At 38.1% G+C, this 27,239-nt stretch overlaps 2 protein-coding genes across 2 annotated transcripts; both read right to left on the reverse strand.

The window, feature by feature from the left end:
- Positions 1–10,066: 10,066 nt before the first annotated feature.
- On the reverse strand, positions 10,067–18,109 carry mtx2 (metaxin 2). Its single transcript, XM_042011046.1, has 10 exons — positions 17,946–18,109; positions 16,545–16,592; positions 16,411–16,457; positions 15,150–15,222; positions 12,473–12,549; positions 12,212–12,304; positions 12,073–12,111; positions 11,868–11,993; positions 11,697–11,773; positions 10,067–11,235 (listed from the first exon to the last, which is right to left on the reverse strand). The coding sequence occupies exons 1-10, from the start codon at positions 17,983–17,985 to the stop codon at positions 11,076–11,078; spliced, it is 780 nt and encodes a 259-aa protein (XP_041866980.1). The 5' UTR covers positions 17,986–18,109; the 3' UTR covers positions 10,067–11,075.
- Positions 18,110–19,575: 1,466 nt separating this feature from the next.
- On the reverse strand, positions 19,576–21,993 carry LOC121655785 (homeobox protein Hox-D4b-like). Its single transcript, XM_042010626.1, has 2 exons — positions 21,555–21,993; positions 19,576–20,840 (listed from the first exon to the last, which is right to left on the reverse strand). The coding sequence occupies exons 1-2, from the start codon at positions 21,991–21,993 to the stop codon at positions 20,536–20,538; spliced, it is 744 nt and encodes a 247-aa protein (XP_041866560.1). The 3' UTR covers positions 19,576–20,535.
- Between the last annotated feature and the right edge of the window lie 5,246 nt (positions 21,994–27,239).

Below are 27,239 nucleotides of genomic sequence, written 5' to 3' on the forward strand. Positions count from 1 at the left end.
AATATATAGAACAGGATTAAAGGAAAACAGTCGACCATACCACAGACATAGAACACAGGACATACACACTACTTAAAAACATGATGGATTTCATTCTCATAAAATGTTGTAAAGTTATCTCTCTTCAATTTCCACTCTCCAGATGATCCTTAATTAGCCTGCAAGAATAGTCAGCCATTTACCTTGAGTAAAATATCTTGTAAAATAAAAAATTTATATTGGATGACTCTATGGACTCTATGTCTATGGACAAAAGAGTTTGCTAATACATTTTGAAGCTGTGGGACATTCCTGTGCCATATTTAGGTAGGTCAAAATGAGATTTATGTAGTTTCATTAATGGTGGAAGCTACACAGTTTCTAATTTGTAGATATCCCCAAGGAATGAGTCTTTTATTGAGAAACCACAGCACTGCTGCAATGTAATCCCAGACAGCTCTCCATGTGTTGGTCAGTGCAAACTTACAGAATGCATCAGATTTGGCCTGCCAGCAATCAGCCTTGAAGAAGATGTCTAATGATCAAAGAGGGCTTTCTGAGTGTTATATCGATAACTTAGTCTTCATAAGATGGAAAAACAGAGTGGTTTAAAACGTGGAATTCACCTCTAATGTCTGTGTGTTCTGGTTTTGGGGCTCAGGCAGCACTTACCAGACAATTACTTGTTAATGATTTTAAGGCTCTTTTCAAACTGATGTATTGTCACCAGATGTCTGTAACCTTTTTCCTCAGTTTACATTTTAGGGATACATAGTTTTTCCCTGACAGCAACAGCTTATTTGTTCAGGTGGAGAGTGACGGTAATTGCTCTATAAATGCAGGAAAAGTCTGAGTCATCCCCTGTCATGAAAACACATAATGGCCCATCTCTGCTAAAAGTTTCTGTTTCTTTTTTTTTTTTTTTTTTTTTACTTTTAATCACTGATATATATCAGTTTGAGCTGAACAACTATTCACTTTGAGTAAATGAGTTGAGTCTTATATTTTTTTCTTTAGCTGACTAAATTACCAAACATTTTGGCCAGTCATCAACAACAACGGAATCACATACATGGAAAAATAAATAGAATAACACAGCACATTTCTAAATACAGCATGTACAGAAATAATTGGCAGGAGGGAGGAAATTTAAGAAAGGAAAGTAAGGCAAGAATAAGAAAGAAAGCAGACGCTTGCTCACACACCTTCCGGTGTACAGTCTGCGAACATGACAAGTACATGAGGAGCACATTTCTCAACCCCCAATCACACATTTTCACTTTCAGCTCTCATGTTTCCAGTAAACATCTCTAACACACACAGAGAGCTGTTCCAGCTGTGCTGAATGTAGCCAACTGAAATACATAAAGAGAAGCAAAGACTATAAAAAACAAAACCAGCACAGGGACAATGCCATTGTTAAAACAGTACCATTGATAATAGTGTATATGCATTCTTCTTCATAAGCCAATAACTAAAATAATTTCATACAAAGAGAAACAATAACAGAACACAGCACTTTTTAAATAGTTTGTCCCCAAATTCTCCTCTAAGGTTTCTGACATAACAAAGCTCTTTTTACTTTTCTTGTCTCAGATGAATACAAAAGACTTTATAAAAGATGACAGAAAGGAAGTTTAAATTAAATAAATCCACTTACCTTCTGGATTAAACTGCTGGATCAGACTCCTTAAAACCTGTCTCAAGAAGGCAGAACATATAGCGTGGTTGGGGGTTGATGTGAGAGTATCTGCATGTGTGCGTCTGCGTGTTGTTTAAGGTCTAATGGTAATAGGTCTCATTATGAACAACCTCTAATCAGTAAAAATAGCAATGTAGGTCAGTGTTTAGACTGCACACACATGAATGTATCACAGCACTTTTTTTCTGTGTTTCACATGATCATTAAATTTCAGTGCACACACATGTGTATGTGTGTGATTACATGGTGTTGGGGTCTCTGAGGCCAGTTAAGTCCCTCGGTCGCAAAGGGCCTCTCGTGCATGCACAAACTCAGAGTGAGGTCATTGGAGAAAGAGTGACAGCCTCAGGAAATGAAACACACCTCAAATTACAGCTAAACAACATTAACTAACATGTAAAACATGTGGCTTGAAATGACTCGCCCTCTCCATCAGAACTGTGTGCTTCTTGATTGAAACCTTTCCCTCTTCTCTCAACTGCTAAGAACACAAACAGCAGAGTGTGAAGATGTCACGCTGAGAACACACAGTACTCTCACCAGGTTAAAAACTGCACTGGTTATTATTCTTCCTATTTTTGCTAAAAATGCTGCTTTCCCCTTTTTGCTTTTGCATTGTTCCTGCTGGTGTCTGCATACATTCAGCCTAGCAGGAGATATCGGGGCTTGTTTTCCTCCCTTCAGAAGACGCCATCTGCTGCTGTTTAATATTAAAATCGACTTTCTGATTTAAGTAAACCACCGCTGCAAACATGCACGTTTCTGTCGGGTGTTTTTGTATCAGCACATGCATTAAGTTACTCTTTGCCTGCTGTCAGTTTCTTTACATCACAACATTCTCCATCTGGAAATAATCTTCATAACTGTTATTGTACCTCACACACTCAAGTGTCGTGTCTATGCAGTGCTTCGATTGGAAGATAAAAGATGTCTTTCATCGAATCAGAAACTGTTGCACGCAGCCCATGTGAGAGCAGCTGGTTTTTATGAAGCTTGAATATAATCATAATATTTTATCAATTGCCTTCTTAGAGAAGAATAAAAATCCAATCAATTGTTAAGTATAATATTAATTATTCAGTCTCTCATCTGTGTGTGGTGGTTTCAGCCAATCTTTGTCAGGGATGTCATGTTATAATTTGCAAGTAGTTGTGTTTAGATGCACAATTCTACACACCACTGTGTCCTTTTGGATACCTCCAGTTTCACAAATCCCCTTTGGGTTTTTTTTTTTTTTTTTTTTTTTTTAGTACATCATGCATTTTTCCATACCCAGAAAATAAAGCTTTCTGGGATAACAATCAAAATGACCTGTGCTTTGTCACAAGAATTTAAGGGAAAATTAAGGAAATGATTTATTTTTTTTTCACCACAGTGTGTTTTGCTTGTTATTTAATATCAGCCAATGTTTATTCTGTAGAAGCAAATATGTTCATTTTGTCACTTGTGAATTAAATGGTAACTGTGTCAGAGCTTATCACTAAAGCTGTTTCTGTCCTTCCATATGTTCATTCAGCCCAGTCTCATGAGAAGACGTGTCATACATACATTCATCCACTTGTCCAAAATGCATCAGTGGCATAATTCATGGTTGTAGAATGTGAAATGGCAACATGTTACTTGGCTGTGGTTTTCTGTACGTGACATCACAGGAATCACATCACATAAATGTAAACAAGTATCAGCAATAACCAGGTAGAGTTTCATGACTGTTTTGTGTATTTTGCACTTTACTTTCTACCATTTTTTTAACCATGAGAGTGGTGAAGAAAAGTGAGGAATCATAGGGAAGTAGAAAATAACAATGATTGCTGAAAACATTATGAGTTTAGAATTAGAGTCAAATTTGACATCTCTCGCATGACAATGTCTCTAAGGTCCACATGGTCCATGTGTTTAGGGAGATGTGGTGGATGTCATCACGTAAGAACAAGTACAGAAATGTGGGACATTAAGGCATTGACAAAGAATGACAATCAAAACATAAGCTACCACAAATGTAGGTAATACATAAATAATTTATTTGCATTAACTCCTTTTCAAAGAAGTAAAAAAAACATTTAAAATGAGTATTAACATTTTTTTCTGAAACTGATGTGGTTTTGGATTAGACTGATTAAATCAATGCAAGTAACTGCAAGTAGCAGCCTGTTTACTTTCAGTGCTCGGAGGGCTGCAGCATACTTGGAGACCTGGAACAGCATCCATTAACTACAACCTCCCAAAGCTATGGCCACACAAAGGGATAGCAATATAAAGTCATTTAAAGTCTATATTTGACCACAGTTTAGCCAGTTTATTATTTTTGACTAAATCACAAAACTCAGTTGTCATTTTCACTTCAACTGAAACTGAGCTGTAAGTTGGTGGACAAAATTAATCTGTCTCGTTGTTGTTACTCTTAGTTTCAGATCTTTTATGTCACTGCAGAGCAGTGGCTTAATTTGAAGCATATCTATCTGTTGTTCCCATCAGTGGATAGAGAAGTAGAAGTAGGAGCCGATAAATACTTATGACACTTATGAACTGATATAAAAATGTACTTAAGGGAACATTAAGGATTTTTTTAAGATGTTAAGATGGGTAATGATGTATAAACATGAATGTATGTGCATGACCTGTTTTGTTGGCACATATGAAAATGTATATGCTTTTCAATAAAGGCAATGACTATGTCTCACTCTGTAGAAGGGAAACATCTTGTGGCTATTAAGCAAAGGAGAAAATCAGATTCTAAAATAATGGGTTGAAATAGTCACAAATAATATGTGTGTGCAATTAAAGCTAACAATACACGGGTTGGGGAAAAATGAAAAGATTTCTATATACTTTAAGTACAGTTTCAGTTATTTGAGAGTGAAATAGATCCTGTAAAAGGTTTGTAGTTTGCTCTGTCAGTGAAACTGGAAACTAAGATTTGTTCACAGCGGTTAGACTTGATTCCAACAGTGACATGCTTATATCATGAAGACGGTTATAAAACCCTTCTTACAGCGTAATCCTCTTCTCCTCCAGTCAACTGTATACTCATTATGTTCAAAAGATGCTCATATTTTCTGCCAAGATTTGACTAAACACACTTCATTTGTCTCAGTTTACACACACATCCCAGCAGCTCAGTTACTGATTGTACTGTAAACCAGACACAGACAGATGGAAATGGGTCTTACTGGTGGAAAATGGAACCAGGATTCCCTTCTGAAACAAGCAAAGTAATTGCTGTCTTGACCACAAAGCTAATGATAAATCATCACTGGAGTCACAAGCAGAACAGAAATATTAGATTTTTTTTCAAACATTGGCACAAAATCATCAAATAACTGCTTACTTGAAAGAGGATTTAAAGTGTTTGGGTATGAAACTCTTAGCTTTGATGGAAGAACTCCAACACAGAGTCTGGGCTCAAATTCAGCATGTTGGTCTTTTTTTTCCCCCTCTCCCTTAATTTCTAAACACATATTTATATTCAAAGAACTAAGTACTGGCATGTGCAGCAATCTTATTTTCACAGAAAATTAAAGTTAACTCTTTGTACATTACACTCAAAGTCTAAGACAGTTACAACATGCAACTTAAGAGAACATATGTGTTATTTTTTGTGTGGGACTGCAGAGAGCATTTAGTCTTTCTTCTAAACAGATGTTGCCAGGCTGAGAGTAAAACATTTGGTGATCTGTACGTAAAACTGAGAATTACTGTAAGATGAGTCGTGAAAATGAGAGCCTGAGACATTCAAATGTTAAAGCCTATTAGAGTAAACAGCAGCGTTGCCTAAGGCAAATCAGACTTATTTAGCTTTTTTTCCTCCAAATGTAAATTATGAGCTAGTCTGCAGCAGCAAAGCAGATTTATCTGCATGAACTGTGGAGGATGAGGTTGAGCATGACAATTAGACCCAACATGGCTGATAGGATGAGGCACGGAAGTCAGGAAAGAAGAAGGTAATTAAACATGAGAGTGCAAGAGTGTTCTTAGTATTGTAAGGAGAATGACTGTAACAATAGGAGAGGATTATCAATACTGCTTTGCCTCACATAGTTTGTGTGACAGCACACACTCACATATCCATCACCTTGAGACACTACAGAGGTCAATGTGAAACTTTGCAGGAAATGTACCTAAAGACAGAAACAGAGCCCAAAGACAAATATTAAAGCATCACATATACTTTGACATTGATAAACTACTGCTACATATGACCAAATAAAATGTAGAAGCAGATGTTAACCTGTAGCTTTTTATACAGTCCACTTTTAGCTGAAGACATAAATCTTTCTAAGCAGAGACAGTGTTTGGATCATTAAAATGCACCTGTATGGTTATGGCTGTTGTTCTTGCTTTAGTTAAAAGAACATTCTTGGTGTGGGACAGGAATGTCCTACAGTCCTCCAGGGCCACCATACTGCAGGTTTTAGGCTACGTTCACACTGCATTCGAAAGTGGCTTAAATTCAACTTTTTTTTTTCCATATGTGACCCATATCTGATCTTTTTATCACAGTCTGAACAGCACAAATCTGTTGTTTATTTGTTTGTTTTTTCAAATCTAACCTAGGCCACTTTCATATGTGGTACTAAATGGGATACTCATTCTTAAAGATCATGATGTATTTCATCTGACTTTTATGTTATTAAAGTGAGACATCACAAATGTGTGCCAAAGGGGGTTGAACATTGCATTTCATCCAAGTTGCTTCAGAGCCATAGACTGTTCACGCTGGAGTCTGATGTCAGTATTTCAGTTATAATGTGAACAACATGGCAAAAACAAAAAAAAAAAAAAAAGGTGAAACTCAGCAAAAAATCTAAACTGATCATAAAACCTACAGTGTCAACATAGCATTAGCTGTTTCTCTGCTCCGACACATCCGAATGAATCAGATGGATCATTAGGAGGCCTTTGAAAAACTTGACAAGTTGTTGAGGATGTCCTCTATATTTTAATCAGGAGCTTGGAGCAGGGAAATATTTAAAACCTGCAGGATTGTGGCCCTTGAGGACCGGAGCTGGAAATCCTAGGTGTAAGATAAGATATGAACTGTATTCTAATGCTTCGTTTTCTCACAAAGGAAACCCTTTCCTTGTGCTTTTTTTTCTAGCCCAACCTACCAACAAACTATTCACCAGCTGGTAACTGTTGCAGTGAAGTTGCAGAGGTTTGGGGATGTAACAAGCCAACAAGCACAAAATCATTGATTATGCATACAGATCATTTTATGCTTCTTATTGTCCACATCTTTTAAATCCAATTTTGTTAGGTTCAGTTAAGTCTCAAACAAAATCTGAGATAATCCTTTTTATTTTAGAAAGCTTGCAGGAGACAGAAGATATCTTGAAGGAGCTTTTGCAGCTGCTGCATGAATCCAAATCAAATTGATTTGGGTAAATTCAGCACAGTTGTCCTTTAACTTTAAGCATGACCATTCAAATTGGTTTTTCTAACATTTAAATAACTGAGGTAATTATATGTTTTGTTCCATTGAAAATTACTACAAGCAGATAGTTTTCTTTTTTCTTCCATGAGTATGTGATACGAGTCAAGAAGGGCAGGATTTCCTGCAGCGCAGTGCTGGCACAGAGTCACAGCAAAGTGGTGGGAAACAGTGAATGTCAGGGCTTGTGTCACATTATATTTTGCAAAAGTCAACCACCAAACCTCAGTGAAATATTTCTTTTTAAGGGTGTGCTGATTTTGCCATGTAAAGATGTAATGCACACAGACTTTTCTGTGCGTGCATAGCTTACACAGACAGACCCACAGTCCCTCAGCTCATTCTCTGCCTGCTTGAGGCGGCCAAAGAACTAAAGCTGCATCAGTGCTTTGACACCTGAGAAGTCATGCTGATCCAATTTATGCAAATGAGATTAGACATAAACTGGATCACCACTAGAGAAGCATATTGCATTGGTTTTATCAGACTAAAAGCATTTGCACCATATGCATACACATGCATAAACCAGCTCAACCCACCTACTGGATGCAATTAAAGTGACTCAGAAAACAATCTTCTTTTCATTGCTGATGTTCTCTTAAAGTCCAGATTATGAATCATCACTCACTCTGATTATCAAGCTGTGTAATTACTCGCCTCCAGACACATCGTCTAATCTGACACTTTGCATCACAGCTCGCGCACAAATGCACATTTACACCCTTGAACACAAAAACTTTTTTAATGCATTTCAACAACCTACCTCACATACACACACACAAACAAACACACACTTATCTTCGTAATTAGGACAGCTGTCTTTTTCATTTAAAGACCTGTAAACTAAACTGAAAACATAAGTGCATGTTTTTGAAGAAGTGGTAAAAACACTCATTTATTGGATGGTGCACACATCATCATTTTTATCTATGTGACAGTATTATTTTTGTCTATGTGACAGTATTATTGCATTATGTTTTTCCCCTGGAGAATGAATGATGTTAGGATTAATTAAAAAATGTTTATTTAAAGTGAAAGTTAGTGTAAAAGGGGTAAAAATCCAAAGCATTTTGGGAGGGAAAACTGTCAGCAGTTCTGTGATGAAATGATGTATCAAGCATCAATATTCATCAGAAAAACAAAAGCAAAAAGACATTACATCTACATTTCAGCTTTACTCATTTAAATTTCTCCTGTTTTTGCATTTTGTTGCATCATATTCCAGCATGCATATAAAGACAGAATGCCGATCAATGCAACTGGCTGTACAACATGGTGATGTGACTGCCAACTACTGCAATGAAAAAAGGTGTTAACCCCCTGCAGAGCTTCACATCATTAAAAATAAGAACTCAGAACTTTCTTCCTATTTTCTCTCTTTTTGATAATTAACAAAAACTACAATTAAAAACACAACATCATTCTGAGTGGAGGATGTTTACTCTCTCTTTAGCCTCATTTTTTCAGATATTAAAGACTTGCCAAAATCTTTATTGTCAGGTTATCAGTAAATCTGCAGCAACAAGACCCTTCTGTAGCCTCGCGCTGCCCCCTTCTGGAGAAAGTTGGTCATTACAACTTGCAGACTTTTTTTTTTTTTTTTTAACTAATGGGATAACTTAGTCGTTTGAAAAGAAAAATAAAAACAAACACTTAAGTGAATCTAGTCCCAAAGTTTCTTCCTCTAATTAAAAAGGCCAACAAAGATGTAAAATATCCCATCTACAGGTGACCAACAGAAATGCATGGAAAATGCCCAAAAATGTCACAAAATTTGCTTTATGTGACATAGAATGGCAACAGAGACACAAAACTATGATGTGGAACTAAACTGGGACCATAAAGACATAAAATGAACAGACCAAATAATTTTTAACAAGATTGAAATTAGCACTAGATATGAAAAATGATCAAAAATATACAAAAGATGGAGAAGAAACACAAATGTCTTTTATAGTCTGTCCATGACTACCACATGTTGAACATTTAATTCTCGGCCTTCCTAATGTCTGCTGGTTATCTCATCCTGCGAAGAGCAGGGGCTCCTTAAAATAATGGTTTAACCAAAGCTGCATATTGAAGCAGTCTCTGCCCATTGAGGGGACAATGTTGTGATTACATTAAAAGGTTAACAAGAGAATCACAGAACTAGAGGTAATCACCCTGCATGTCTACAGACTTCTTCAGCAGTGTCTCCTAGCAGGAGGGCAGAACGAAGGGCAATCAGGGAAAATTCTGCTCATCTGGTTTGACCTGTGAGGTTTTGCAAGTCAGGCTAATTGTATGTACAATGCCACATCCTTAGAACTCTTACTTTGACCAAGAACTAATTTAAGTTACAAATAACGTTCAGCCAATTTATTTTTCTTTTCTTGAGCTGTTACCTCATCGGTGGAGAACGATTGGTTATAAAACTTAAGTTTATCTCGTCTTCATTGGGTTGGTGTACGCCTGAGTTTCAGTGTACAGTTAAGGAATTAATATCTACAATTCATTGTAACTTAGTCATGGTCTGTAAAAGCAGAAATGACTGCAGTCTGCAATACTCTTCCTCAGCTGGATTTACCTTTGTGTTTATTTCGCTGTCTGCAGTTCAACTGATGACCTCCAGTTTTGCAGCATTTGGTCACTGTGGGTCATCACTCATGATGTCACAGCTCCTGGAAGTTCACAGGTCAAACCCTGACCTCACAGGAAACCTGGAAGACAGACACTCGCTCTGTCTGTCTCAAATACACAACCTGATCAGTCGCAGGGCAATTAGAGGTGATCAGACGCTACCAGTGAGCTTGTATGAGACCTGGAGGGACAAACAGTCAAGTCTGTGGTTCAGCAACCACAAAATTAAACTTCATGAAGCATTCTCCTAACCTTAATAATATTGGGCTACAAATGTTTCAGGAAAGTGTTAAGCTGTGTGTCAAGGTGCATTTTTATACCAAAGAATAAACATCAACTTTCAAATATGTTTTATTGGTGTTAGGTGAAGTGGTCGGGGGGGGGGTGGGGGTCTACTGAGAGGAGTCTCTTTATCATGTAGGCACTTCCCATTCACACAAAGAAAAACAATGTGGAAAAACCTCAAGAATAAATCACATCCTCATCATTATGTTCAAAGTTTTACTACATAAGAAAACAACTCTGATCCTTTGTTGTGGTATACCAAGACTGTTCTGCATTTCCTGCAAGCTTGCAAGTCCCCAAGAGGAAAAACACTGCATGCCATTTGACCTCAAAGTCAGGTCAAGTGGAGTTCTGCCTTCTGAAAGGGCGGTCATGTGACACAGCTGTGAAATCCATAATCCACCGCTCAGAGTGAGGGTGACTAAAGAGGGTTTACAATGGTATATCTAACAGGAAACAACATTCCGGTGAAATGGAGCAAAAAATTATAGAAACAGAGTAAATAAATAAGCCAACATCTCTGTATTGAGCATTCATCCAGCTAATGTACCACTGAAACCGACATTTAATCTCTGAAAGCTTTGAAGGTTCTGTTTATCATTAACAATGACTTTTCATCTATTTCTAGAGACTTGTTCAGCTAAAATAATCAAGGTTAATCAGGCTGACTTTGCTGCATTTCAACAATCACTCTGACATGGGTTCAACTTATATATTTCATATAGTATACATATGCTGATAATTATCCCAAAGAGTAGCATTTACTGCAATTTTAGTGTATTATTTTCCTGGGATTCTGATAAAGATCTCCCACTCTGGCACATCTATTCATGTATTGTTGACACATCAAAATTCTTAAAAGAACTGGCTTCTCTGCAGTCTTATCAGCTGCATGTAGCAATACACAAGCAGGAGGCAAAGGGAATTAAAGAAAAATAATTAAAATGGTCAGGTTTGAAGGTATGGGCAGTTTTTAGCTTCTCAGTGTAGAATTAAGGGGAATGAGAGAAGAAAATGTAGAATGTACATGTTGATATAACAGAAATTATTTTCAGTCCTTCAAGAAGTCTTGTCTTCAAAGTAGGTCTGCTCGATGCGTCTGCAGAAGGACAGGAGGTTGCTGTAACTTTTGATCCTCTCTGCCAGCTCTGTGCTGGTCAGTCTGGTGGTCAGTATAGTGAAGAGGTGACCAAAAACCAGCGCATCCAGCTCTGTAGGCCTACAACATACCAAGATATGTAGTTTGTTACTGCTGAACTCAAGCATTAAATTAATATGTACAAAAGCTGCATATGTAGCATGCTAAATCTTAGTGTCTGGCACAGATTAGATTAATAATCAACATCTGCAAATGTTCAAATTAATGTATAATGTTCAAACACATGAGTATTCTTAATAATACTTTCTACCACTTACTATTTAAAATGAGAACCTTCTTTGCACCTACTTGTGATTCACTTACATTTTTTATTTTGATTTTAAAAATGGTTAAAACTATATTTTTAAGAGAAATGAAAACCACCACTAGGTGGTGCCCAAGAGACGTCTCCACATTTTTGGCTCAATCCCCATAAAAAGTAGCTACTGAAGCAGAAACATCAACCAACAAAAACTAGTTTCTAGGAACACACTAGCCATGTAGCAGCAAAACAATCACATACAGACAGACAGAATACATACTGTTTATTAAAGAAGTATGGTTGTGTCCCCAGCCTCTGAGAAAGAGCTTGGCAGCACTGACTCACATCTTCATAAACCTAAAACATAAGTAAAACAAGAACATCAGTAATTACATTTTAAAATAAGTACATTTGATTCATCAGGCAAATCATTGTCTAGTTGGTGCTTTACCTGCTCCAGTGTTTTCCCTCCCCAGCCGATTGCATTCATCTTCCTGCGTACTTCCCACTGCTTCTGATAGGCGAGAATGCTACTGAGAGGCCACGAGTAGGGACTGCTGTACCTGGGACGAGAGATCTACAACAAATGTGTGAAAAAGAGGCCATGAGTAGTTCACTTACATCTGCTCTCAATATCGGATGACTAGAATACAGACCTCAGCAGCTGTAGCTTCATCACACCACTGGATGTATAACTGTAGAGGAAAGGGAATCTTGATGAGAGGCTGTTTCGCTGTATTTAGGCTCTACTATCAGCACCCTGTTTGAACTGTATTGTGCTACATGTGTTTGTACCTCAGCAGTTAGCAGCATGTTGTTGACCAGCTCCATGTAAGCTTTCATTTCAGCTCTCTGAACATCATCTAAGCCGTCACTCAGAGAGTGACCCTGAGCACCAAAAGATAATCACGATTTGTTTTTCTTCCTCCACAAAAATGATTAGAGTAACAGTATGGTATAAGCATAGAAATATGATTTGCAATCAGATAATCAACAGCTTCTGTGATTTAAAGTGTATCTGTTCATTTAAAAGCTGCTCCACATCTGTTACATCACCTTAGCTTTAGTGAACTGCACTATGGGCCCAAGTTCTGACACCACCTGGTTCCCTACATGAATAAAAGGAATTTTACCTGAAACAGAGGAGAGGAAAAAATGGCAATCAATAAAAATTCTTTGAATAGCTGCCCTTTCTGAACCAGCTACAGTAGTGGTATTGATATCTTAGCAAAGTACTGTGTTAGGGCTGGGCGATATGGCCTAAAAAATAAAATCTCCGATTTTTTATAACCAAATCCGATTTTAATTGACTTTTTTTTTCTTTTACAAAACATAAATAAACTTATTAAAAACATTTGTTTATATATATGAATGCCAGCAAAAATAAAGCATACAATGTCATAGCTTTTCCACCATATAAAGGACTTCATATCTTACATAGAAATATGCGTCATTTCTTTCCATCTGGATCCTCATACAGGATCCACTGCAGGAATAATTCCCCTGATGAAGGTTATCTCTTAACTAGGGTTTGTGGGCTAAAGTTGACTTCTGCATCTCATAGAGAGAGGCATTTCTCACTGCAGTTATACGCACAGCTAAATCCCAGGCGTGAGTGAAGGACCACTTCTGTCAGACAAACACCGTTTTGGTGTGGAGGGAGGGCTAAGTCTGCTGCTAACTAACTATGGAAAAAAATCCCGATTTTCACAAAAATAAATCTCCAGAAATGGAAAATTCTATTTATCGATTAATCGCCCAGCCCTATACTGTGTTTAGACATTGAGAGATACACTGCATGGCCAAAAAAAAAAGTTGCAACCAAAGACCCCCTTTTGCTTGAATGATGGCAGCATTCACAGTGCCATCGTTTCGATAAGCTTCTGCAATGTCTCAAGATTTATTTCCATCCAGTGTTGCATTAATTTTTCACCAAGATCTTGTATTGATGATGGGAGAGTCTGGCCACTGCAAAGAGACTTCTCCATACATCCCAAAGATTCTCACTAGGGTTCAGATCTGGACTTTGTGGTGGCCAATCCATGTGTGATGTCTCCTGCTACCTGAACCACTCTTTCACAATCTGAGTTTCATGAATCCTGGTATTGTCAGTTTGGAATATGGCCATACCATCAGGGATGAAAGAATCCATTAATGGAATAACCTGGTCAGTATATTCAGGTATCAGCTGACCTCATTCTTTGGCCACAAAATGATGCTGAACCTAGACCTGACCAACTGCAGCAACCCCAGATCATAGACTGCCCCCTCAGGCTTGTACAGTAGGCCTTCGGCATGATGGCCGCACTTCATCTTCATCTGCCTCTCTTCTTACCCTGATGCTCCCATCACTCTGGAACAGAATAACTCTGGACTCATCAGACCACATGACCTTCTTCCATTGCTCCAGAGTCCAATCTTTATGCTCCCTAGCAAACTGAAGCTTTTTTTTCTCCAGTTAGTCTCACTGATTAGTGGTTTTCTTAAAGCTACACAGCTGTTCAGTTCCAATCCTCTGCATTCCCTTAACATTATGAGTGTGAAAATGCTCTTACTTGCACTATTAAACATAACCACAAGTTCTACAGTTTTTTTTTCTTTGATTTGATTTCATTAGACACTCAAGTGATCTCCGATCGTGATCATTTAGGGTTTCTTCCAACCACATTTCTTCCTTAAAAACGATACTTCCCCACTATCCCACCAGATTTTAACTGTGTTGGACAGTTCTTTACCAAATTTTAATAGTTTATGCAATCACAATAGATCAGAAAAGGCTTCTTCGGGTCAGCTTCTACTAGAAGTCCCAAGGTCGAGATACAAACAGTGGGGTGATTGTTCTTTTGTGGTTGCTGCTCCTTGACTGTGGAAGAAACTGCCCCCCAACATTCGCATTACTACCGATCTCAGCCTATTTAAACTGAAGCGGAAGACAGACTTTTTTAGATTGGCTTGTATTTCTGACTAGGCAGTCTTGTTTCTAGGTGTATTTTGTTATTCTTATTTTGTTCCTTTTATGCACTTCTGGAAGACTCTTAATACTCTGCAATTATTTTATGTTTTTTATGCCTTGTCATTGTAAAGGGCTATACAAATAAAAATTTGACTGATTGATTGATGGATGGCTCGATCAGGAGTGCCGGAGTCTAGTCCTCAAGATCTACAATCCTGCACTTCTTACATGCATCTCTTCTCCTACAAACCTGAATCAAATGAATAGCTCGTTAGCAGGCCTCTGCAGAGGTGAATGACATGTGGATGAGGGAATTCAGTCATTTGATTCAAGTATTTTGGAGAAGGGTTGCATCTAAAAGCTGCAGGATGGTAGATCTTGAGGACTGGAATTCAGCACCCCTGCTTTAGATGTTTTCTCTGCTTGATGCCAATGATTTCACCCTTCTTAAACAGACTAATATCTTCTCTATGACCACAGAATCTGTCCTTCTACGTGGTTGTTTAAGAAATGAGAAACGACTCATTGCATCAGCTGAGGTTAAATAACTTATTGCCAGATGAAAGATAATCGCCATGCAGTAACTGTCCAATCGGGGGCTCGTACTTATTTGCTTAGTTCAACATAGGTGTTAACTCTTTTTTCTTTTGGCCAGACAGTGTACAAAGTTAACTTCTTTTGCTATTAAACTAAAAGGCAAAAACTGAGAGGAAATATCAGTACTAGGATTTAAACTCTATTCAGACTAATGACATTTGTTTCTGTAGCATCTATACTGACCAGACGGTGACATGTATTCAGCATTTGCTCTGTAAACCACCTCCACTGGTAGACCACACATCCGGAGGTAGGCCTGCAGAGAAGACACATAACAGTTAAAAAGTTGGGACAAGGTGTAACAAGTAAGAAAAAACACAATGCACTCATTCTCAATTGATTTCAAGCCAACTTTTGTAATACATCCACTGTTGAAAGTTATTTTAATAATATGCTCATTCTGCAAATGAAAGAAGTATTTTGAAGGAAGGTGCGGGTTATTCAGTTAGCTACAGTCTACAAACTTGAGCCCAAGATGTCACTACAAACACCATATTGGACATTTTCCAAAATTCTAAGAGCTGTTCTTGTTTCTGTTTTATGTGCCTCATTCTTTCTCTTTCCATTCAGCACCTGAATGGAAGGAATTTAATTTTTTTTAAATGGCAGAGCACAAGACAGTTTTTACTTCTCAATCCATCTTAAATGAGTTTAGGATCAAAGTATGTTTTGTTTTCTTTGCATAAAAGAGTTTTTTAACTTGGATTTGGTGTTGCCACAACCAGCTCCTGAATGACAATGCCTTTCAGAAGTGGTCCTATGATCATGAGGTATTTTTATCCAGCAGAATCATGCCCTTTGAATCAGAGCTTCAGACTTGTCTCCATGGTACAGGTACAACGATTTGACTAGATTCTCTGAATGGTTTGATGTCATTTACTGCAGTGTTTCTGTCCTTACTTTCAAACGTCTGTGTCGGCACTGTGCAGTCAGCTAAGTCAACTTTGCACCAGACAGCAAAAACTGCCAGATGTCTTGTTAAACCTAGATATGAATATAGTATGCAGATCCAGCCGGACACATGGAGGACACAAACACACAAAAAAGCTATATCATTCAGCCTTTCTATTATGCTGTTTTTTTTTGTTTGTTTGTTTGTTTTTTGTTTGTTTGTTTTTTGTTTTGTTTTTATTACTAACCTTTTAGAAATTAAGTTATATAGTTGTTAGACATTTTATTAGAGTTGCAGACTTCTTTTCATGTTTGTTGCCAAGCCCTCGTCTGAACATGACATTTAAGTCAAAACAAACATATTTTAAATAGAAAAGTATTATTTCTCAGTGTAAACATCTGATCTGTTCTTGATAATGTGGTTTAATCATTTGCAAATAACTGCACTGTTCTTATTTAGATGTACTAAATAATTCAGAAATGAAGAGGGATGCATAGTGTATGTGGAAAAAATATCCAAACATGATAAATTTCCAGAGAAAACAGAGCTCACCTGAACAGCAAGAGATGAGGCACAGTCTGAAAGCAGAATCTGATCCTCTGTTGAAACAAGGGCAAATTATTCTACAAAATTACATGGACGGTCATACAAACAATCCACATTGCTCATTCAATAGCCTGACTTACCCTTCAGTGGTTGGTACAAGGTCGCATTTTCAGGCCAAGGTTCAGCAGCTATCCGTGTCAAAAACAGACATGCAGGCAAGCATGAACACACAAAATAACAGAGTAGTTTTTCTGTTTAACTATGCAGTGGATTCAAAATTAAATCTCAATAAGCCTGAGTGTAAGTTAACTGCACTAACAGACACCATCTTCTCAGTCAAATCCCATTTGCCAGAGTTTTTCTTCTCTTATTTAAAAGTACTAAACAAATTCATTTCAATGTCAGAAGAGAAGTCTTATCAGTTTTTCACTGCAGCTGGTAACCAGCACATCTGGTTTATTTCTACCAGATGACCATGGGCATGAGATTATAACGTACCTTTGAACCTGGTCTGCCTTACAAATGCCAAGATAATTAGTGCACACAGGTCAGTTGACTTAATCATCATAATCATCATTAAGACTTGTGATCCTATTCAAAAATCACCACAAATGGCTTTTTCCTTATTTGATGCATCTATATTTCCACTTGTTACAATAACTCTAGCTTTAACTAGAAAGAAGCCTCTGTTTATCTGCCTACCCTGATTTACTTTACTCTAAGCTACAACATCGAATAATGACTTGATTAATGGGACTTTTAAGCCTACATCTCTCTGTAACATCTGCTTTGTTTCATGATCAAACCTACATCTGCTGGAACCCCAAAAAATATTAAGATATACCTCACTGAATGTCTGAAATGTTGACGTACGTTATTCAGTGTTTTCTCTCTCTCTCTCTCTCTCTCTCTCTCTCTCTCTATTCCGATGCGAAGCGGCTCGGGACCAGGATACTCAATCCTACCATAGAGATTATTATGCTAGCTTAAGCAAGGTATGCTGTAAAATAACTTCCCGCCACCAGAGAAATACCTCAGGTGAGATGTGTGGAGCATTACACCGGGTTGACCGAGGAAAACCGGCCATCTTTCATTTTACCAATACTACTTAATGCCGCTTTCATGCAGGCAAGTCGTGGTTTTGTGCATGGATATATAGCTACCACCAGCATGACCCATGATGTAGAGTTTCTGCCATGACATTGCAGCCCCCTCTGGTTTATAAATTTACAGTAGTTGAGAAAAAAGAGGTCTTTATGTTAAAGATATTCGACAAACATTTCTTGTAGCGCAATCGACAACGGAGTTGTTATAACAGGATGCTGCAGCAGAACTAGCGTTTAAGCTGTGAAAGATAATGTTCACAAAGGCAGCTATCGTATAGAATTTTGTCATACTACCCTGCCTTGTTCAACATGTAAAGATTACTGTTATGTATATGACCGACTGAAAAAATACTATACCATTAGCTGACATGACTTAGCAAGCTAAGTTAGCCAAATAAACATTCATGAAAGGACCAAACAAAGCCTAAACATTACCTGCTATCTGCGACACGAAAGCATCAGCCGCAAGAGGCATTGCGCTTTTATAATATCTTTTTTCACAGTAATTATAGTGAAAAAATATCTCAAAGGTACTTCATGTCAGGTTAAGGGCAAGTGTTGTTCTGCAGTCGTCTAGTGGTCCGCCTGCAATCAATGTCCGTAAGAGAAAATGTTACTGAGATGTTGGTTCCACATTACGCCTGAACCGCCTTAACAAATAGAATTCTCGCCTGTATTTTGGTCTAAAGCGACGTCTGAACTTAACTACTTCTGAATTGCTAAATTTATTCAATTCTGTGCTACTCTCCCCACCCCCCGTCTCTCTCTCTCTCTCTCTCTTTCTCTCTCTCTCTCTCTCTCTCTCTCTCTCTCTCTCTCTCTCTCTCTCTCTCTTTCTCTCTCTCTTTTACCCTAAAAGAATTAACTTTTAAGACACTAAACCATTTTATTAGTCCGAATGGTTGAAATGAAAACAACACGAAGTTATATGTTTATTTGTTAAAAATTAAAATATGTAAAAAGCATATTACCCATGCCTCAGCCTAAAAGGTCCCATCGATCGGGTTGGCTGCACTACCTAATGTTACCGCTCGGAGGCAGCTTCATCCCAATCATTCAGGAGAAAGAAAGGATTGTGTAAAATAAAAGTTAAAAACGTGAAATACACTTATTGCACGCTGAAAACAACAAGGCTATAAGTATTAATAATGTATATCAAAATATATTTTGTGCCATTTTTAATTTGCATTGTTCAGTTATAATTTGGTTTTTAAAATTAACTGCAAACATGCATAAATTTATGCCATTTGTTTCTGTTACAATCTGCTCGCTTCTCGGCCTTGCAACTTGTATCCATGATTGACTCACTAGTGTGTGGTATTCAGACTTGCTCCATGCCCCCCCTATCATTAGGCTTTCCTTCACTTCCACCAACCGGAAACTGTCAATTAACGGCTCTCAGCGCTCCGTCCTCTTAACTCAACCATGCCACAGAAAACTTTACAGTGTCTTCCTGCACCGTATACCATAATGATTACCTGGTAGCTTTTATAGAAGCTCACAGTTACAAGTTTTGATATTATAGGTCTATTAATTTATTTTAAGGACTTTATTTACGGGCCTATCTCTATGACTTTGCTGTAGGACCGCACGCACAGAAACAAACAAGCTGCAAGCCGGACATTGAAGGATTTCTGAAGTCTGCTCACTAGTTATCATAGGCTAACATTTATATATTTTAAGAACTTCAGCAAAACAGTTTTTTAACTTATATCCTGCATTCGTAATGTAGTCATATTCATTGCATTAATGATTACACACTTTCCCGCGAATAATTCGAAAGACAATGTAAATCCACCCACAGGGGACAATCCCGACATTTGAAATGCAGTTAGCTGAGTCATGAAGCTCCCAATTCTTGGTTTTCTGTGTGACAAAATGTGTCGCAGATGATCATTTTCCAAACACAGAACATCTGGAATACAATATTAAGGACTCTGCTGTTAAAACATTTTTTTATTTTATTTTTTTCATCTATTTTATCAAAACATTTATACATATAAAATTCTCACGAGTTTTTCTTTTCAAAAAACTTAATATATAAAATAACACATAAGGTGGTCGCTAAGAAGGAATAAAATATGGTGCTAAATAATAACGATAAGTACTGGCGTACAGGCTTTGATAGCATATCAAACTGGAATCAAAGAGAAAACATGTATTTTTATGCAACATTTGAGGGCCAGTCTAAACCTTTATCAAACATTTCTGGAAGTTATTTTCTTAAAACCCTGTAAACCTGAGAAAACGAGCTGGATTTAGTCAGTGTTGTGCATTGCAAACCTGTACCTCTAATTTGTCTGTTTTTGAATCCCCCAAATTATTGTTTTTGACATTTAAAAAGGAAAGATACATCTGCACAATATGGCTACATTCCTACGAAAAGCTATAACATTATTACAACCATTAAGAAAAAAAGTCATGTCAGCAAGTCAGTTAGCTGTTTCTGCTGATGTTTGCTGTTTTTCTGTTTATTGTTCTTACCCTTAAAGCGCCAGTTAGTGGAACATTTTGATAACGTGCATATTAGGTAGTATACAACCCTGTCTTATGTTTACCCTGTAGAAATAAAAACCCTGTTTTCTCCAAATAAAATAAAAAAGAAGGAAAAAAAAACCTCTCATCGTCGTGAGAGAGCTTGGCACTAAATACAGGCACCATGCTTTTGCGTCTTTCATGTCGCATCTCCAGCCATGAAACAAATTTCTTTTTTGCACCAGAGAGGAAACAGGCAGTCTAACTCCATATTCATCGGTTTATAATATAGAAGACTGGGACTAGATGCAGATAAAAGATAACTTTTAAATTATTTGAAATTTAAATCAGAATATAAAAACAAAATACATTAACGAAGTCACAAAGCTTTGTGTCGATCTATGCATGTCTAGTCTTGAATTTTTTTAAAGCAGTGTAGAATTGTTAGAGGACATCAGTCATTCTGAATCCATTTAGTAATTTTGGTTTTGGGGTGAAGGTGCTAACATGGCTGCCTTTGACGGCGAAACTCTGCTCCTGCATTCAGTTTTCAGACACTTATCACCGCCTTCACGTTATCGCTGCTGCTGTTGTTATTGTTGTCCGTTGCTTTCTTGTTCTTGCTCCTTCCTTTGGTGTTCGGCAGCTTGTTGTCTTTCTTCCAGCGCATGCGCCGGTTCTGGAACCACACCTTCACCTGCCGTTCGGACAGGCAGAGCGCGTGAGCCACCTCCACCCGGCGGCGGCGCGTGAGATAACGGCTAAAATGAAACTCCTTCTCAAGCTCCAGAACTTGCTGTCGCGTGTAGGCCGTCCGCAACCGCTTTGGCTCCGGGCCCAAGTGATTTGGATTTACTGTAAAGATACAATCAGAAGAGATACAAGACAATTACATTTTTTTCAATTATTATTTGGCATTGAAGCATCGTGTATTTCAATTTGCTAATTTTATTTTTTTATTACTAGTTTAAGGCTTAAAAATAACTTGGGCTGTATTATTAAATAAATTCAAATTCTTCTCTAAACATGGCTGCATTTCTTTCTCTCTTGTGTGTGTGTGTGTGTGTGTGTGTGTGTGGGTGTGTGTGTGTGGGTGTGTGTGTGTGTGTTAATCTTAATTTGTGGTTGACTGCGATAAGGTCCAAGAAATTATTTTTACTTTTGAATTGCAGCTTTCTGTTTGGCCGCATCTCGCCACATCAGATACGCACAATGTAGAGCGAGCAAGCACACACGTACACACACACGCGCACACACACACACACACGCATACACATTGTGGCAGGGTCATAAAACTTTATAGGGGCTGTAATTCTCGCTGGCTCTCACTGAGATCGTAAATAATCCGACAACAAAAACGATGCTCACAAATGGAAAGAAAAAAGAAAGAAAGAAAGAAAGAAAGAAAGAAAGAAAGAAAGAAAGAAAGAAAGAAAGAAAGAAAGAAAGAAAGAAAGAAGTGACACACACATGAAGACATAAATAATTAAATTAAGTTTAAATGACGCAGAAATTAAATGGCCAGTCGAGCTGGGGAGATTTAAATCTTAAGACTATCTTTGATCTCACCGTGAGCGACGTGCACTTTCTTCATCCACGGGTAGACAACAATGGGCGGCTTGTCTTTGCCCTGGTAGGCCGTTTTCCTTTGCACCTGAGCGGACTTAGTCGCACAGGTCATCCAGGCCTGGCTCTGCAGGTCACCCACGGGGAATCGCTCTTTACCAGCACTGTCTGACTCTCTGTAGGCCGGGTAGGTCGCACCGTGATGCTGCGAGTGGTCCTCTCCATCCTCTCGGTGATGACCCTGCAAAGAATGTTGATAGCCGGTTTGTTGTGGTGTGTATGGAGGCGGAGGAGGCTGCATTGGCTGATAGCCCCCTCCGTAACTACCACTGTCCTGGGGGTTGTTGTAATACCCCCCTTGGTCAGTAAAATTACTGTAATCTTCTTCACAAGGCGGGAACTGCGGCTCAGCATATTTACAGCTCACCACGTAGGACTCCATGATTGATTTATAGCGAGGCTAGTAGGAGAATACTAATTTTTCTTTCTCTCCCCTCTCTCTGTCTCTTTTTCCCCCTCTGGCATCTAGCCATCCTGCGGCTGTCAAATAGACGGACGGCCGTGCGGCTCACATGACCCTGTGGCCAGCCAATGAGAGGCGGCACTTTGGGTTGTTTATGTCAGACGTAATGGGATAATTTGGTGAGAAAAAAATGGGCATCGTAGCGCTAATGAGGATTTGCTTGCTAGGAAAATTACCACCATTAGACGTTTGTGGACCTTAAAAAATAACCTTTAGGAAGCAGATAAATTATCTATCTATCTATCTATCTATCTATCTATCTATCTATCTATCTATCTATCTATCTATCTATCTATCTATCTATCTATCTATCTATCTATCTATCTATCTATCCCACCCCTCCCGCAGGCAGCACCTATTGAAAACGCCCGGCCTGTAGATTTATGACTTTTAGCTGACTCCCTTTTTGCCCCCCACAGATGGCCGGAGCTGAAAAATTAATCTCGCCCATATTGAGAGATAGCGGGGCCATATTTGGCCTTGTGGCGAGTCAAAGGACGGACAACAAAACGTGGTTGGTCAGAAAAGCCTCAAATGAAAGAATAGGATAAAAGGTTCCCAGACAGTGACTAGTAGTTGGCTTTGTTAGGCCGGGGTCAGGCTGAGGTGTCCCGTTCACAACCACCAACGCAGCCGGAGGAGAGGAGGGGGTACAATGCATTGCTTTGCTTAAAAAATGATGCTAAATCGAGTTGATACGGAGAGAAATGCGACAGGTTCTTTAAAAAATGAAGCTCAATTAATGCAAAATCGAAAATGGTGAAAAAGAGCAGTGATTTTCTGAAAGGACACGAAGAAAAAGCGTTATAAAGGTGCACGAGGATGCTTTTTTTTTTTCTTCTTTTTTTGCCCCCCGCAGAAATAAGTTCTTTTCTTTTGTAAATCCTAAATCACACTTGTCAAGAACTCAGGACATCATCTTTGCGGTCTGGAATTGCCCATAAATCCGGGTTATATCAGGATTTCCTGAGGATTTATTCTTTGGCCGCAGCTGCTGTCTAAAGAGGCAGCAGGTCTGATGCTCAGCCAGAACCTTTAATAACTGTGATGTGTCATTGCATTGTAAAGAGAAAAGGAAGAGCTTGTTTTTGCTTGGCAGAGGTATGAAAAGAGCACATTAAGGATGTGATGGGTTTAGGTTTTGGAATACTGACAGTATGAGTGAAATAATTAATGTATGGAGGGTATCTGATTTATTGGGGCATTCCTCCTATAAGCCCATAATGAATGGGAAGTAGTTTTTATTGGCTAAACCTCACTATTTGTCGGTTTAAAAAAAGAAAAGAAAATCCCACTCTTCTAAATATGCAATGCATTTATAACATAAAATGAGTCATACACTAAAAGAAAACAGTCCAACAAGATGTATTTACACCATATTTTATTGTGAGATTGTGAGTACTTTTTTTCTTTTTGTGTTGTAAGTGTTCAAAAGATAATGCAGCCTTTCATCCAAAATATTTAGATTTCAAGTTCCAAAGCAATCTGTGTTGCTGATTTTGAGTTTATAAGGTTTACATGTGCACCTAGGTTAATGTTTCCATTTTTTTCATCAAAATATAACTTAGCAGACTAAAACAGATCAGCAGTCACAAACACAGCGGGAGCTACCCATGTGTGCAACAAAGGACAACAGGCTTCTCTTTTCAAAACACTACACAAACTCTAAGCAAAATTTCAATTTAAATCATATGAAGGAGGACTGAAGAAAGAGTGCTCCCTTGGCAAAGCAAAAGCACAGCAAACGGCCATCCGCTTTTTGTTCCCTGTCATGGATTTTGATGGATGCTAGTCATCACCCATAGACTCCCCTAGAACCCAATCTGTGACTGAGGCAGCTCCACACACATTCGGTTCTACAGGGTATATATAGGCGAAGCTTCACTTCATGGTTGGCTGCTGATGACTTCTTTTTGTTTTTGACAGAGATTTACACTCACTTTGAAATTTCTTTTTCTTTTTACAGAAGACATGGAACTGACTAATGTTTTGTTCCAACGTAATTACAGCACTTACAACTGTTGCTAGACCAAGCCTCTCATTTTTAAGATGTGCATGTTCCCGTTGTTTGGTGTCATTGCGTAATTTATTTGAACAAATGGTGCTGTAACATGCAGCTTTTGGCATCAATAACTCATTATAGGACATACCACATCAATTATGATACACTAAACCAACAAAAGCATTTAAGACTGGCATTTTCAGTTATGCATTGCTGGTGGATGTCAGGTTTGTGAAATATGTCTTTAACACAGTGGGGGGGATTTGCTGCAATATTGTCACATGTGATAAAAAATATGTGCAATAGAGTTTGTCATGTCTCATTAAATTACTATACCATGTATTAGATATCATATATTTAAAAACTGTCTATTTTGACTTTACCTTTCTTTCAGGGAATGTGATGTAAATCATCAGTGGTGGCCTCACTTGGATGAGCAAGCAAGTAAAGTCATTTACAACAACTGAAAACAAGCAAGAAACATATTTTACAGACATCGAAAGTCATCTTGCAGCCTGCCAGAACTCTTCTAAAGACAGTTGTCCCCCTGACAAAGTTGATGGGTTACACGCGACAAACCATGAGCAGCATTTGAAAGGCAGCTGGTGGTCATTCCTTGAGCTTGCCCTGGGCTTCAAATTGGACTAAAATGAGGATCTCAGTGCTTGAAAAGATTTAGCCTAAAGGGCAAAGCTAAACTTCTCATTTATATCCTGCTGTTTATGCTTGTTCACATCCCCAATAAATGTTTACCATTCAACATCTGCCATCAGCTGGCAGTGTGAGCACCAAGAGTTTTAATCAAGCTTGTTTGAGTAAAAATTAATGAAAGCATAGCTGGTGTTGTCATGCTGAATGTTTTTGCTTCAACAGCTCATATCTAAAACAATCAGTTATGGAGTGTCCCATATGTTAAACAGCTGGAACACAGCAGGTCTTGATTTTGGTCCTGCTAATTTTCTTTTTCCATTCTCACTCTCACATCTTTATTCAAGAACAAAATATTGCTGACAGCTACATTTGTATTCTAAGTTTTGGTCAAGATACCTTTGGAAGTTTATGTTTCCATTTCTTGCCTTGGGCAACCTTTTTTTTTTTTTTTTTTTTTTTGCTGTTTACACATCCCACTAAATTCCCATGGCTAGCTGAGTGAGAGGTTTGGTGAAAGCTCTATCAGAACCATTTGTCGCTCTGAAGCAAAAAAGATTTGGGTTTCACAGAGTGAGAAGAACAGCAAAACTTTATGTAGCGCATGATTGGTTTCACATTAAACAGTGGGAAAGCTAAACACAAAAGAGTTTTAAGCTGAAACAAACACGCTGATCCTGAACAATTCAGGCTGATTTGGTTGAGTAATGAAGGTGCACCTTTCTGCAGATGTCCAAATGGGCTAAATTCTATTCAGTTTAAACTATTAATCCATGCCATGGGTTAAAAAACAGAGGGACTTTGACCTAAAAACTTTCATTTTTCACAGTGATTCCAGCTTAGATTCTCCTGGTAAATAGGGGCGTTTGAAACCAGGAGTCATTAGCTCGCACCTTTTGAAAGGAGCTCCCCAGATCTGAACTTTGGTGGACTTCTTTTAGAGACAACAACAACAACAGAGTGATGTTTCGCTTTTTCAAAGAGCATTCTTCTTTAAGAATGTAGCCTAGCTGCCGTCAGGTCGCGTGAGGGTCAATTCAGAATCGTTGACCGCTGGTTCACCGTTTCATTAGTCCTCGCGCTGGACAGGGCAACGCAGGGGCTCGAGGTGGGGACCACGCAGAGTTCACGCGGCCTGCGGGAGTCGCGAGCCCATTGTTCCTCTGGTTCTCCTTCTCTTAGATTATTGTTGTGCAAAAGCAAATGCTGCTCCGGCGTTAAGGGGCAAAGCGTGAGAAGATGAAGACTGCAGCCGGTTCTGTTTTAAAATCTATTAACGTTATTTAAAAAGGGTGAGATTGTAATATATTTATTTATTTATTTATTTATTTATGACTGCACAACATATCCTGGACCATTGTTTGCTATAAGCTTCCCCTCGCCCATAATTGGGAATTAAAAACATCTTTCTGAATATTCTTGAAATGAATTTAGATGCTTTTTGATTTTATGACTTTGCATACAGACTCGCATGACTGCACATCCAAACAACAGTAACATTAGCTGGCACAAACAGCCTGTTCGTGTTTATAAAAGGATGCATAAATAAATTCGCCTCTAATCCAGGGTTGGCTCTGTGGTATAACGCTATTCAGTTGTGGCTTTTCTTTGGGGTCGTTTCACTTTTTCATCTTAGACAGGCTGACCGCCGGCTCACCCCTCCACCCCCGGCCCTCTGCCGGGTCAAAGCCGAGCTGGATGCTGCTTTAACCCGGTTTAGACATTAACTGCGACCTCCAGCCCTGGGAACCCATGCAACGTATCGGACTGGGCAGCGGGAAGACGTAGAAACCAAAAATATGGCTAAATTAGAAATAAAAAAGTACGGTAACAAATTAAATTAAATTAAATTAAACTAAATGCAATATCCATTCGCTGTTTGACGGCAAAAAAAATTGTTTTTAATTATATAATCTGTAAAACTGTAGGATCCATTGTTCTAGAATCATTCGTGTTGGTTTATTAGGCTATTAGCTAATTAAGTCTGAAATTTAATCAGATTAATTCATGTCCATGAAATTTGATTGTGTCAAGTAAATGAATAAATGAATGAATGAATGAAGTCTATGCAAAACAAACTAAAAACAAATCCCATCTATTTTATGCCATAAAATTATGGCGATATCAGAGTTAAAAACATAAAAAGGTTGTTTAATCATTCAGTTTTATTACGGAATAAAATAACACACTGTTGACAGACTTCGACTGGGAAAAAGCAAAGGTGGTGGTGGAAACCTTTACATACATACATAGGCTATATATATATATATATATATATATATATATATATATTGTGCAGAATTTTGTGCAGAATCCAATAAATTCTAAATATTTTTGTTGTTTAATATTCCGCCTGCCAGTATTTCTCAAATTGATTGATTTATTTTTCTCTAATTAAAGAAAATCTGTGAGTGTTCTAAATATTCTATTCTGCTGGTTTAAAACTTTTTGTGATCCTGACTCAAACACACAAACATCCACTAATGCGAATATTTTGAACTCGAAATCAATGCAG

Source organism: Melanotaenia boesemani, chromosome 16, assembly GCF_017639745.1.
Source record: "Melanotaenia boesemani isolate fMelBoe1 chromosome 16, fMelBoe1.pri, whole genome shotgun sequence".
In the NCBI taxonomy this organism is placed as follows: Eukaryota; Metazoa; Chordata; class Actinopteri; order Atheriniformes; family Melanotaeniidae; genus Melanotaenia; species Melanotaenia boesemani.

What these genes read in the sequence shown, in the direction of transcription:
- mtx2 (XM_042011046.1), bottom strand. Translation starts at nt 17,985, where the DNA reads ATGCCTCTTGCGGCTGATGCTTTCGTGTCGCAGATAGCAG. An exon ending in TGAATACATGTCACCGTCTG is followed by an intron (nt 12,550 to 15,149) that starts GTCAGTATAGAT and finishes CCTCTGTTTCAG; the next exon opens with GTAAAATTCCTTTTATTCAT. An exon ending in ATGAAGCTACAGCTGCTGAG is followed by an intron (nt 11,994 to 12,072) that starts GTCTGTATTCTA and finishes CATTTGTTGTAG; the next exon opens with ATCTCTCGTCCCAGGTACAG.
- LOC121655785 (XM_042010626.1), bottom strand. Translation starts at nt 21,993, where the DNA reads ATGGAGTCCTACGTGGTGAGCTGTAAATATGCTGAGCCGCAGTTCCCG. An exon ending in GAAAGTGCACGTCGCTCACG is followed by an intron (nt 20,841 to 21,554) that starts GTGAGATCAAAG and finishes GTATCTTTACAG; the next exon opens with TAAATCCAAATCACTTGGGC.